The sequence below is a fragment of the Typopeltis vanoorti genome, chromosome 5, assembly GCF_054136105.1.
Source record: "Typopeltis vanoorti isolate ZY-2024b chromosome 5, IOZ_Tvanoo_1.0, whole genome shotgun sequence".
In the NCBI taxonomy this organism is placed as follows: Eukaryota; Metazoa; Arthropoda; class Arachnida; order Uropygi; family Thelyphonidae; genus Typopeltis; species Typopeltis vanoorti.
Genome location: NC_143553.1, coordinates 124,657,100 through 124,671,097, shown reverse-complemented (window position 1 = coordinate 124,671,097; position 13,998 = coordinate 124,657,100). Strand labels below are relative to the sequence as shown.

Sequence of the window (13,998 nt, the reverse complement as noted above, 5' to 3'; positions counted from 1 at the left end):
GTTTCACATAAACCCTTCCTTGACTGAAATTTCCACATGTTGAACAATCTCACTGGATAAAACTGCATGATCACTTTTCCTGATTAAAGGTAGAGTTACTATTCTAATTATAGATAGATAATCTGATGCTGTTTTGGGTAATTATCCTTTAGTAATTGCATAAATTCCATTTCCAATTTGCCATGTGCAATTTCTTCCTTCCAATCTATATCCCCCCCCCCATAGTTGAAGTATCCTATTTTAATTACTTGGCCTGCACTCATTGTGCTAATATGCCGATGCATGTCTTCCATCTTCTGAATTCCCCCCCCCCCTCCCAGGTCTATAGCAGCAATGAACAATATATTTTGTCCTGTTGGCCTCTGGCCAGGCTGGCCCTATCTTACACCAGAGAGCCTCAAATGTTCCATTTTCCTGAGATCTGCTATCATTCCTATTTTCTATTTTTCTTGTTTGAAATTATGTAGCTATCATTAATAATACCCCCTCCTCCTCCTCCTGCTGTTTCCTCTGTGTTCTCTGAAAATAGTGTCCATTACATTTTATCTCTGTTATATCGTTCTCTGACAGCCAGGTCTCACTGATGCCAATAATTTTTGGCCAAGTCATGTTGACTAGTGCCAAAAGCTACCCTCCTTTATTTCTGATATGTTGGACATTCATGTGCATGCTGTAATGCAGTGGTGGCAAACCTTTTCATGTGTGCATGCCAAAAATTTACAGATCAACTTGCTGGTGTGTGCCAAACATTTACCGATCGATTTGCTGACGTGCCGGGCAGTTTTTAATAGGGGAAAAATTAATCTAACTTGATTAATTCATTTATAAATATATATATATATATATATATATATATATATAATATTTATTTATGTATAAATTATTATTATTATTATGAAAACCTCCATGAAGTCAAAGACTAATCGTGGGAGGTCCACTGTTATATCATACCGCGCCATAAATATATTCACTGTCTCTGCACTCGCCACTCTCCATGCAAAAAATCTGCTCCTTGCTCCCTTACTCACACCCTCCTTATACAGCTTCCAGGGATGCCCTCTTGTTCTCTTGCTATCCTCACCCATTTTTGTGCAAAACCTCCCCGACATTAATCTGGTAATAACCTCTTAACAGCTTATATGTTTCAATCATATCCCCCCCCCCCCCCCCCTCCTCCTATCTGCAAATTGCATTTTGTCAATCTATCTTCTTACTACATTCCAGAGACCAGAAACCACCTTAGTCAATCACCTCTGAACTCTTTTCAACGCATTTTCATTTTTTTGAAAACCAAGTGACCAGATCTGTGCACAGATCTGGTCACTTGGCCCGATCAAAGCCTTATATAAAGGAAATGACATCCTTACTTCTTCAAGTCAATGTCCTTGCGTTATTCCCATTATCCACTGCGTTCTTGTCACAATTTTACTAACATGTCTCTTTTCCTCTTCCAAGATATTTCCATTGATTGTGTACTTTACATCCCATCTCTGCTTCCCAAATTTCAAAACCTTACACTTTGAAACATTGAATTGACATCCGCACTCATTTACCCATTCAGCCAGTGTATTTAAGTTTGCTTGCATCATCTGCAAACAACTGCATATCACCATTCAGATCTCTCCAAATATCATTTATATGCAAATTAAACAGCAATGGGCCCAAAACAGACCCTTGAGGTACACCACTAGTAACTTTCCTCTTCTGGGATATCACTCCTCCATAGACAACTCGCTGATACCTATCAGACAGCCAATCTACTGTTCAGCCCCATCCGTTTTAATCACCAGCTTGTCATGTGGCAATTTATCAAACGCCTTTGCAAAATTTAAATATACCACTATATATGCAACACCCTTATCCAACGTGTTTGTCACTTTATTATAAAAAGTAAGCAGATTGCTAAAGCACAATCTTCCTTTAGTAAATCTATGCTGGCCGCCAAAGAGGATTTTTCTGTTGTCAACCCAATTCTGAATCTTAGTCCTAACTAACTTCTCGAATACCTTGACCACAACTCCAGACACACAGACTGGTCTATAATTCAAAGCCTTACTCTTATCATTTCCCTTATGAATTGGAACAATTTTACCCTCTTTCCAGTCTTTCATAAAATTTTATAAATAATATTTTATTTTCTTTATAATATTTATTTATAACATCATAAGCAAATACTAAAATAAACCAATTGGAAAGAGAAGGAAGGGTAGACCTCAAAAAATGATGTTGGATGTATAATGAGACCGGAGCAGACCAATATGGTCTATACCTGTAATTAGTGTTATGATGATGATATTTATTTATAACATAAATTTATAATATTATTCAGTGTAAAATTGATTATTGTATTATTAAATTGATTTTCATTGTTAGTTTAAAAAAAAAAAACAGTAGTGAAAAAAATATTTGTGCATTGTAACTCACCATCAAAGTTAGCTGAGCAAGGGAAGCAGCAGAAGGATGTCAACTTGTTGGCGAAACGCTTACCATATTTTTTGAAAATAACTCGCCCTTGCGTATAACTGGCACCCATGATTTTACTTTATGAAAAAAGACATTAAAAGGTGTTGCATATGCCTCGCACACGAAAAATATTTAAATATGTTCACGTCAAGGCGATAATAATTCGCTCCCAGCGGTTAACAACATACCCTCCCCAACAGCCATTATACTGCAGATGCAAGAAAAACATGTAGTTTTATTGCATCCCTGATTAAGGTATGGAGTCTTTTGCAGTTTGTGTAATATATTTCTCAACAAATAGTGCAATTAGAGACAGCTGGGATAAAAACGGCGCTAACTGATGAATCACATGTACAGACTGAAGCAAAACCATATGTTGCAGAGGGAAACACAGTATCTAATTTAAAACTTTTGTCAAATTTTTCAATTACATGAAATAAGTGTTTGTTTTATTGTATTTGAAATTCTCGATGTCATTATGACAGATCACAAAGGCTAAATTCAAATAAACTTCTACCACGAATTGAAATATGCCATATAATGCATGTGTGAGTTCCTGTGCTAGCTCAAACACAATCAAGCAGCAATAAAATTCAACCAAAGGTTGAAACTTTGTATGAGTTGAGCCCACCGATAAAGAGAAGTTCCGTCAGAACAATAAACGACACCCCGTTATGAATGTGTTAAAACTAAGAAATATATAGTGAATGTTGTTCTAGTAGCAAGGCTTATACGTTGGTCATACATAACTGGTAATTAGTTTACGGAATTAACAACGCATAGAAAGTATATTAATTAAAGGCAACTTTAATGAATAACTTCTATACATCCCTTAGGCATCCCTTATCCGCTCTACCAAAGACCAACCACTCCCCCTAGACCTACCTGGTGTATACCAGGTCCCTTGCAGCTGCAAATTGTCCTACTTTGGCCAAACAGGCAGGACAGCAAATATCAGGATTTCAGAACTGAATGAACCAACCGATAATAAAAGGTATGACAGGAAAAATAGACGTATGAATGTGAACATGAACAAAATGAAGGATAGAGTGCTGTATGGAGACTCGTTAGTACGAGGTGTGTTAGTAGAGGATTTGACAAAATCGTACCAACCTGGTGCAACCATAAAGGACGTAACTGAGTCTATTAGAGAGCAAAAGGAAAGGGTGAAAGAAATGATTGTTGTGGCAGGTACGAATGATTTGAAAGGAGATAAAATGGAAATGATAGAAGACCTGAATGAATTGTTTGAGGTAGCAAAAGAAAAGAGTGAGAGAGTTAGAATGATTAGTCTTTTGCCATGGTATGACAGTGAAATGTTTAAAAGGAGGGCCATAATTGCGAATGACTTTATGCGTGGGTTATGTATGACGAGTGGTGTGGAATTTGTGGACGTGTGGAGTGAGTTCGATGGGCGATAGGATCTATATAAGATGGATGGCTTGCATTTGAATGGTTACGGTGTAAGAAGACTTGAGAAAGTGTTTCTGAATGTGGTGGATGTGCAAATTCTGGGAAACTAGATTTGTTAAGGGGGGGGGGGGAGTAGATATACAGTCCTTAGGGAGGCAGTTGAATGTAAGAATGAATATAATATGCTCGAGCAAATAAGAACAACAAATCAGAGTGGGATAGTTAATTTAAGGCATCAAGGTAGGGCTGGGGCTAATGGGGGTCTTAAATTCATGTACACTAATGCTAGGAGTATTAGGAACAAGAAGGAAGAGTTTTTGGCCATGGTTGGCACTTCCAGACCACAGGTTATTGGTATTAGTGAATCACGGCTGACTGTAGATGATATAGCTAGTGTGATTGAATGTGATGGGTATAGTGTGTTCAGGAATGACAGGGATGATAAAATTGGGAGAGGAGTATTGTTGATGATAGCTGATGAGCTGCAGCCAAGGAGAATAGAAATTGAATTGCAGTATAAAGAAAAGAGCACATTTGAGGCCATTTGGTGTGAGATTGTGGCTAGCAGAACTAAATATACAATTGGGTGCTGCTATAGACCAGGTAATGGAAAAGATGGTGGTGACAGTATGCACAAGCAAATAGAAGAAATGAGTGGAAGGAGGGTGATTATTATGGGAGATTTCAACTATGGTTGCATTGATTCGAGTGAGGAGAGGACACACGGGAGGAAGGAATTGGATTTTATGCGGTTATTAAGGGATAACTATCTGCGACAGCATGTAATGGAAAATACTAGGAGTCAGAGAGTGCTTGACCTAGTAATTACATCTGAGGATTTGGCTGTAACAAATATGACCACATTGCCACCAATCGGTGAGAGTGATCATAGGGTCTTGACGTGGGAGGTGGCTAAAGGTGTAGAATTTTCAATTAAGACAGGGTACATGTGGAATTATTGGGCTGGAAAGTATGACAAGCTTAGGAGTTTGATTGGTTCAGTGCCATGGCATGTACAACTGCAAGGACTAGAAGTCGATAGTGCATGGGAGGTAGTTAAGAAGTGTTTGCATGAAGCAATGGCTGACTGTATACCTAGAGTCCGAATAATAAATCAAGTAGGGGTTAAATGGATGAATAACACCATTAAGCTTGAGCTGCAAAAAAAAAACAACTATGGAGGGAATTTAAGGAGAAAGGTGACCGGCAGGCACACGAACGGTATAAAGCGCGGGCCAGAAGGGTAACGAGTGTGGTAAGAAAAGCAAAAAAGGATTACGAAAGAACGTTGGCCATGCAGGCTAAAGAGAATCCTAAACAGTTTTTTAGATATGTAGCAAGTAAAAGGAAAACTGTCCATGGCAGAATGATTTTAAAGAATGCCGATGGTAGGGAGGTAACTTAATCAGTTGATATAGTTGAGTTACTGAGTGAGCACTTTGCAAGAATATATCATCCAGGTGGTGACATTGCAGAAACTAATGTACCAGTAGATTATACGGGAATTGTGGTGAATGAAGTGGAGGTGAGTAGTCTATTGCATAACCTCAATGTCAATACATCCGTGGGATTGGATGGTATACCAGCTCGTATTGTACGAGAAGCAGCTAAAGAATTGTCAGTACCCTTGACCATTTTGTTTAATTTGAGTCTCGGGTCTGGGTTAGTCCCGAGGGGGTGGAAAGAGGGGGAAATAGTTCCCCTCTTTCATAAAGGTGGTTCCAAGACTGTTGTTGTAAATTACCAACAGATTAGCATATCAGGAATTATTGTCAAGGTCTTAAGAAATTAGTCAAGAGAAAATTAGAGGATTGGATAGATGAAAATGGGATATTGTACAGGGGACAACATGGTTTGTGAAGGGTAGATCATGCCTCAGTAACTTGCTCACGTTTTATAACACAGTGACGGCTGAACTGGATAGGGGTAATGGGTTTACAGTAATACTACTGGACCTTGCCAAGGCTTTTGATAGGATACCACATAGAACCCTAATCAGTAAACTGGAGCAGATGGGGATAGATATAGGGTTGGTGAGATGGATAGGAGGGTGGTTGAAGGAGAGATACCAGAGAGTGGTTTATTTAGGAGTGGAGTCTAAAAGACGGCTTGTGACTAGTGAAGTGCCACAGGGCTCTGTTCTTGGACCACTACTTTTCAATTTATTCATCAATGATATAGGAAAGGATTTGAGAGGAAGTGTTCACTTGTTTGCTGATGATGCAAAGTTGGGTAGAGCAATTATGAGTGCACAGGATGTCAAAATTTTACAGGATGATTTGGATAGTTTGGAGGACTGGGCTAGGAAAAATGGATGTCAATTTAATGTGCCAAAGTGTAAGGTTATGCACTTTGGGGTGAAAAGAATAGCAGCAGTATATCGCATTGGTGGAACCGTACTCCAGGAGATTGATGAGGCCAGGGATTTGGGCATGTTGGTGGATAGGGAATTGAAGTTTAGGGGGCACATTGCAAAAGTGACTAAAACAGCTCACCAAATCACTTGGCTTCTGAAAAATACTTAAACATACAGAGACAATCAAGTTGTTGTTCCTCTGTATCGAGCCTTGATAAGACCCCATCTGGACTACTGTGTCTAGTTATGGGCACCAGGGTTTCTTCGTGATGGAAAGGAAGTGGAGAGGATCCAGAGACGAGTGAACAAGATGATAGCAGGTCTGTGGAATGAACCTTATGAAAACAGGTTGAACAGTTGTGGGTTGCCGAAATTGGTCGATAGGCGAAGGAGGGGTGATATGATTGAGACATTCAAATTACTGAAGGGTTTCTATAAGATTAATCCAGAAAATATTTTTGAAAATATGACTGGTGGTGGGAGGACTAGGGACCATGATTGGAAGCTGGGCAAGAGCGTGGTTGACAAGGGTGTTAGAGCTAGGTTTTTTACTTGGAGAGTAGTGAATGAGTGGAATAAGCTTCCAGAGTCTGTTGTGGGTGCTACGACCATGAATGAGTTCAAGGCAAGGTATGATAGATACTGTGTGAATGTCGAATAATTGTTCTTGATATGATGTTAGGGCCTCCCTCGATGAGTCTGTCAACTCCTTGGAGTTGCCCGGAACAATAATAATAATAATAATAATTAGATGTAGTCTGAATTGCCATTGCTTAACATGCAGAATATATTTAGAAGTGTTTAGTTCTGAAGAAGAAGAAATTTTTAGCCAAAAGAACACCAATAAAAGACATTTGAAGTTGAAAATGCAGTCATATCAGATCAAACATATTGCTTAGATGCTATGTTTGAGATGAAAAGAATGAATGTAATTTTAGGTGGTAAATGAATTTCATTATCTATTGTGTAATCACTATCCTGCTTTCCTTAGCCTAGGTATTATGCCTGTTGCAGAGGATTTACATAAGAGATGAGTAATACTGCTTGAAGAAGTTTCTGCTAAATATGTGTAGATTAGCAGTTGTGTGATGTGAATTTTGTAAGTTTTGGAAAGTTTTCTTTATCTACATATTAATCCATTTGTTCCTCTTTGCCTGACTTTTGATAGTTGTTTAAACTGAAGTGAGGTGGGGGCTATGATATACAGTAACAAATTGATTTCTAATGCAGCTGTATGGAGAATTTCACCAAACTTCTGCTACTTTGTGACTTTACCTTCCCACATCCCACAACCGAAAATATCATAGCCCACAGAAGAACAAATCTTGAAAAGGTTTGTTTCTGGTCTAGTGTAAAATGCATATTTCATTCTTACTTTTGCAAGCACTACAATAGTGAATTCTCTCATTGTAACAAACTTAAATTCCCACAGTAGTTTTATAACATCAGTCCTCTGCTATAATCATTTCATTATAAAGTTTTTTTTTTTTCCTAGTCGCTGTAAGTGCACTAGTAAGAGTCATCCATACATGTTTACAGATTGGGGTGGGAGTGATGTTTCTCATTCACATTAGCTATATGAGTGTTATAAAAATCTTATCAAGTCTAAATTTTTCTTTCAGAAAAAAAATTGGAATGTTCCCACTTCTGTACCTCAGAATAAGCCACACATAGTGGCATCAAGTATGCATAACAGTCACAGTACTTCAGTCACTAATAGCACTGCCAATCAGTTGGAGAAAGAAGTTCGTAAAGAATTAAATTGTGATGATACAAAAGCAAGGTAATTTACTGAATACACAGTATTTACTCTGAAATATAAACTAGAAGGAAATTAAGACAGGTAATGATTTAAAATATTAAACGGTGTGCTATTAAAAGCTTTTCTTAAACTGGTTATCTGAAATAATACTGCATATTCTCTCTCTCTCACAGGCAAGTTATATACTTTACCACTGTCCAGCATTGCATTGCATTACCTGTCATATTTCTTTCTGTTAAATTTGAATAGGTAAGCATCCTGTACATGTAGCTGAGATTTTATTCACCTAACAAATTAAATTTCATTTTAAATTTCATTTGTGTTAGTATATCACAAATGAATCACACAACTTAGAATTTTGTTGATCTGTAGGGAAATCTAGAGTATTTTGCTTTGAGGAATCTTATGCTTAATATAACTTTGTACAACAGATTTTGTTTCTTTTAGCACCATTGTTAAACTGAAGTACTTCAATTTGTTTAGCATAACAATTGACAAAACTTGACACTTCAATAAAATATCTTCTTTTGGCACTCTGTTTATTCCTCCTTATGAAAGCATTTGTCCCAAATATAAATTAATTGAGAATTTGTTATGAATTATGAATTTGTTATGAGTTATGAATCAGCAGGCCCTCTTTGCCAAGCCAGAGAGTGGGAGGCCACGTGGAAGGCCAAGGACTCACTGGAGAGATTATATCCAAAACCTTGGGTGGACACGTTTGGGAATCCCACCAGTACACCTGAGCTTGGTGGCAGAGGATCATGACCATTGGAAGTTCCTCTTGCAGCTGTTGCCTCCACAACCTAATTAGGAGGAGTGGGTCTTGAAGATGTATGTATTTGTTATGAATTCAGCTATGAAAATTCTTGCAATAATCATTAACTTTATTCAGAGTAGGATAATACTTCCATTACCACCATGGCATCACTTCAAATGATTGAAATCTCTGCAGAAATGTTTCATTTCCCACTCCTTTTCTAATTTAGGAAAAATTTAAAAGTAAAATCAAGTCACAGCAATAACTTAAGTTGAGGATCATTGATTTCGTCTTATCTAAAGAATCACTTAAGTTTTGCCTACTTTAACTCTGCTATTTCGCCCAGATGCTGCTCGTGGATAGGACTTGAAAAATTTTCTGCTTGCTCAGCAGTCAGGTACATATCTCACCTCGTTAGACTATAAATTATATATTTAGTTTAATCCTTAACCAAGTGTAAGCAAACAAAGTTTGCACCTGAAGTATATCAAGTGAAAGATTAAATATATATATAATTTATATCTCACCTAATACATCATGGTCGTGTGTTTATTCCTGGATCTGATCAGTTTGAGCTTTGGTTAATGCTATAACTTATGTATTGGTGTGTTTATCAGTCTGTGAAGGGAAAAAATTCATGTATTTTATAGGTGACACAAGGCCATTTATTATTTTTATTAATAATATAATTTTTGCTACATTTTCATTTCTAATGCCCATATGTCTTGAATTGCTTTTATTGAAAAAAAAAAACAATTATTCTGTGCCTAATATTATAAGCAAACATTGGAAAGCATGGAGTATCATAAAACGCCAATAAAATCCTTAGGTCCGCACACACACACACACACACACACACACTAAAGCTTTCCTGAATTCTGATTGGCTCTGAAACTATCAGATGGACAGTGGTAGTAATGTCATGTCACATGGTAGCAACCCAGAAACAATTGAAAAAGATTTAGGTTAGAAACAACATAATGAAATATTTTTGGAAAATAAATTATTTTTTCAACTTTCCAAATTTTAATGTTCACTTATTTAATTACTGTCCTCTTCCATCAGGGATGGGCTGAGTCTTTCATGTTTTCACAACAGCCTCCAGGAGTCTCGGTTTCTTGCATGGTTGGTGAAGCTGTGTATAGGTTTGTAATCTGAGTTAACTTTTATTGATGTTATTCATTTAGTATTTGGTCTTCCTTTTTTTATTTTTTCTTCTATATAGAGCGAGGTTGGGTAGCTTTTTTGGTGGCATTCTCTTGACATGTCCATACCATGGAAGTTGTCTTCTTTTGATCTTTTCTATTAATGAGTGTATAGTTTAGGTCTTGTCTTACAGTTTCATTTGTTTTCTTTTCTGTCTATCTTGTTTTATTTATTTTTCTGAGACATTTTATCTCGAAAGACTCCAGCGTTTGTATCTCTGTCTTCTTGAGTGTCCAAAGTTTCTGAAGCATATAGCACAGTGGGCTATATGCTTCATAATTGCATTATATAATTTTATTTTTAGAGATTTTATTATTTTTCTAGATTTTACCTAGCTTATTAAATGATGATCATGCATGACCCCTTTTTTCCCTCCCAATGCTTGGTTAACCATATCCTCTAGGTAGATGTTAAAAAAGTATAAGGATATGGGACTTCATTGGACTGCTTCTTTACTTACATTTATTTTATTTATTGTTATACTGTTAAATTTAATTATTGCTTCTTGTGAGACTATAATATTTTTCTAAGAAGTCTAGGGTATCTATGTGGATTTGTTTCTGTTTTAATATTCTTAATAAAGTCACTCTGTTTATTCAGTCAAATGCCTGTTTTTAAAATCTATAAAACAGTAATAGATATTTTTGTTATGTTCCTAATATAATTCTGCTAGTTTTTGTATTATGAAGATCTGATCCAATGTGGGGTGATTCTTTCTTAAGCATGCCTGTTCTTCACTAAGAATGATCTCATATGTGCTCTTTATTCTGTTCTGTAATATTCTTGTAAATGGTTTGTAAACATGGCTGAGTAATATGATTGGTCTGTAATTTTTACAAGTTTCCTTATCACCTTTCTTGTAAATTGGTATTCCTGTTCTCCAATCTTCTGGTATTTCTCCTGATTTAATGATTGTGTTGAAAAGTGTGATAAGGAATTTTAAAGTTGTTTGCCTTCCATCTTTCCAAAGTTCTGATGGAATTTAGTCTATCCCTGTTGTTTTGTTAGATTTCATTTGCTTTAGAGCATTCTCCACTTCCAATGGAAGGATCATTAAAGTGTCATGTCTTGAGTTAGTGTGGGGATCTTGTTATTAGGTAGTTATTGCTTTCATTCTTAAAAGTTTCTTGGTAGCGTTCCATCCATATTGCTTTTATTGCATTTGGATATCAATTTATCAATTCCATTTTTGAGTTGTTTGTATTTCTTCTTGTTTTCTTCTGAGATATGTCTGTTTATTTTTGTTTTTAGTTTTCCTTTTTTCTAAAATTTCAGATGTTATCCATTTATTATTGGGTCTCTTATAAATTCCTGAAGTTTCCCTCGATGAATTAATTAATATTTTTTATTTATTTATTTATTTTTTTTTGTTTCATCTGTTTGAGTCTATTAATTTCTTCAATTTTCCTAATGTGGTCTAATCTTATTTGGTTATTTTTTTTTTAACTTTTCCATGTGGAGTTTATCAATCCTATTTCTTTTATAGTTGACTTTGAATTTTATGTGCATTTTTGCAGGAAGGAGTTCATGGTTTGTATCCAGTTGTAGGTGTTTGAGTGTTTAGTATTCACAATATTCACTGTTAAGTCAAATTCTGCATATTCCATTAATGGGTAAGAAATGGGCTAATTACTGTGTGTGCGCTGCATATGTTTTAGGTTATTGTGCCGTGATTAACTGACTAGCTTTCAGTATGACTGTGCACTCTCCAAAGATAAAGGATTATGATAAAAATCAGTGAAAATCTGCAAAACAGGTATTTGTACTGACTCAATAGCTTATGGTAAACATACAAACTATTTGACATGAAACATGAATCAGCATTATGAATAAAATGGAGCAATTAAACAAAAAACACTTCATTTTTTTTTTCTTTTTTTTTTTTTTCCTGCAGCTTTCCCTTTTCCCTCAGTCTCAATTACTTTTGACAGCATTTGGAATCTGTTATGTTAAATTTCTTGGGTAAAGCATGTATAACATGCAAGTATATATTTAATGATTAATATGATGATTTGTATGGATTTCTCCTGAGAGACATCCAGATAGGCATAACAAATTCAATTAGCACAAAAAAAAAAAAAAAAAGAAATTATGGTTTCAAGGTCTTAACTTTTTTTAAATCCCATAGTCTTGTTTTTTTGTAAAATACTGTGTGTATGGCTTTGTAGAGAATTTTGTTGTGGCATGTCAATAACTGATTTTTGTATTATATCCATTTTTAATTGATCTACTATGATTATTCAAGTGACTAGTTCCTCGTTTCATCACTTGAAGACAACGGAAGTTTCCAATTCTTGTTAATTACATTAATCCAAATCTCTAGCCAACATACTATCTTATGCAATATACGTGAAAAAAACAAACACAGGAAGATAATGTATGCAGTAGCAGCATCAGTACCACAAGGGATGGAATATATGTTATAACAAGTTATAACAAGGGGAAGAAAAACTAATAGCTATGGATACCTAAGAGATATCTTAAATAAAAATGAATTCAGTACAAAAACAGTTATTGATTTTGCAACAATAACTCAGCCATCCATCCAGAATATCATAACTGTCTGGATATGACAGTGTTAAAATTACTGAGACAGAATAGCCAGTATGGAAATAGTATAAACATTAAAGTTAAACAATAAATTACACGATAACCACAGTAAATAACTTTAATGAAATGAAAGTACAGATATTTTTTACTGAAAATAACAGTACATCATCAGCAAACAAACAAGAAAACAAGTGTAGAAATAAGCAAATCAAAGAAATGGGAATACAAGGTACATTCAGCAGCCAGTGGTTTACCAATTAAAAGCTGTTGTTGCATGCTAGAAATTAATATTAATAAATAATAATATTAAAAATATTGCTAAAAACTATGGTCAAAGCTGTATAACTGAGAGGAGACCTCCACATAGCCTTTAAAGGAATGCGGAGAACCGACCGCGGAGAATTGCGGAGAACCGGCTTCTGACCTAATGTCCAATCCTCACCTTCTCGTGGTGCACCCTGTTGGGTATCTACTTGGATACTGAACGAACGAGGATGGTCTGGCAATTTGGGATTTAACCAACCAAATTGTATTCTAATTGGTTAAACCAAAATAAAAAACGATGGTACAGCATGACAAAATTTCATGCCTGCTGGGGTGTTGCTGGTTAAACAAGGCCCTCGTTGTTTTCGCCAGGGAACCAGGGCGAATAGCGAAAAGTCAGCTACTGGAACAAATCTGAAAACACACCCCAACTCAACATCACCAGAGTTATGTTGATAGTAACAAAAGAAGCCTGAATGGCAAAGAAATGGAGCTAGCTGAGGAATTAGATAAGTACCAAATCGACATAATAGGGGTGACTGAAACAAAAAAGACAAACTGGTGAGATCTTTCTGAGCAATAAATGCAAAATGTTATATTCAGGCAATGACAATCAAGGAAAAGAAGGAGCAGCCATAGTATTCAACACAAAATATGAGGCTAATCTTCTTGAATGGCAGTCAGTCTCAAGTAGAGTAATGTGGACTGGTTATTACTAACACCATGTTCCAACATAAAAATGTGCACAAATTCACATGGAGAGAAGAGGCAAGGAATGAGAAAAGTCTCATTGACTATGTTATTGTTGATAGTGATGTTTTCACCCTGGTGCAGGACACCAGAGTGTACAAAGGATTTAAAATTGGAAGTGATCACTATTTAGTCTTGAGCAGGATAAAATTGAATTTCATATTGAAAAGAATAACATGTAAGAAAGTTTTAAAGCGAATAAAAGTTGAGCAGCTCTCAGGTGTGAACTGTAGACTAAAATGCACAAAGATTATTGAAGAAAAAATGAAAGAGTTTGAGAACAGGAATCAAACCTTGGAGATTCAGTGGCAAGCCTTGAAGAAGGCCCTGATTGATTCAGCTAGAGAGGCATGTGGTGAAGTTGTCTGCAAGGATAGAAAAATTAGAACTTCATGGTGGACACAGGAAGTGAAAGAGGCAGTGAAGGAAAAGAAGAAAGCCTATCAAAAGTTCCTGTCAAATAAGTCAGCTTGT

At 36.0% G+C, this 13,998-nt stretch overlaps 1 protein-coding gene across 1 annotated transcript in view; it reads left to right on the top strand.

The window, feature by feature from the left end:
- Positions 1 to 13,998, top strand: part of LOC150106785 (uncharacterized) — a 602,332-nt gene that overhangs the window by 343,272 nt on the left and 245,062 nt on the right. Inside the window, exon 10 of the mRNA XM_090393483.1 lies at positions 7,855 to 8,015. Coding sequence (XP_090249609.1) covers positions 7,855 to 8,015 — 161 coding nt within the window. The remainder of the gene's footprint in view (positions 1 to 7,854; positions 8,016 to 13,998) is intronic.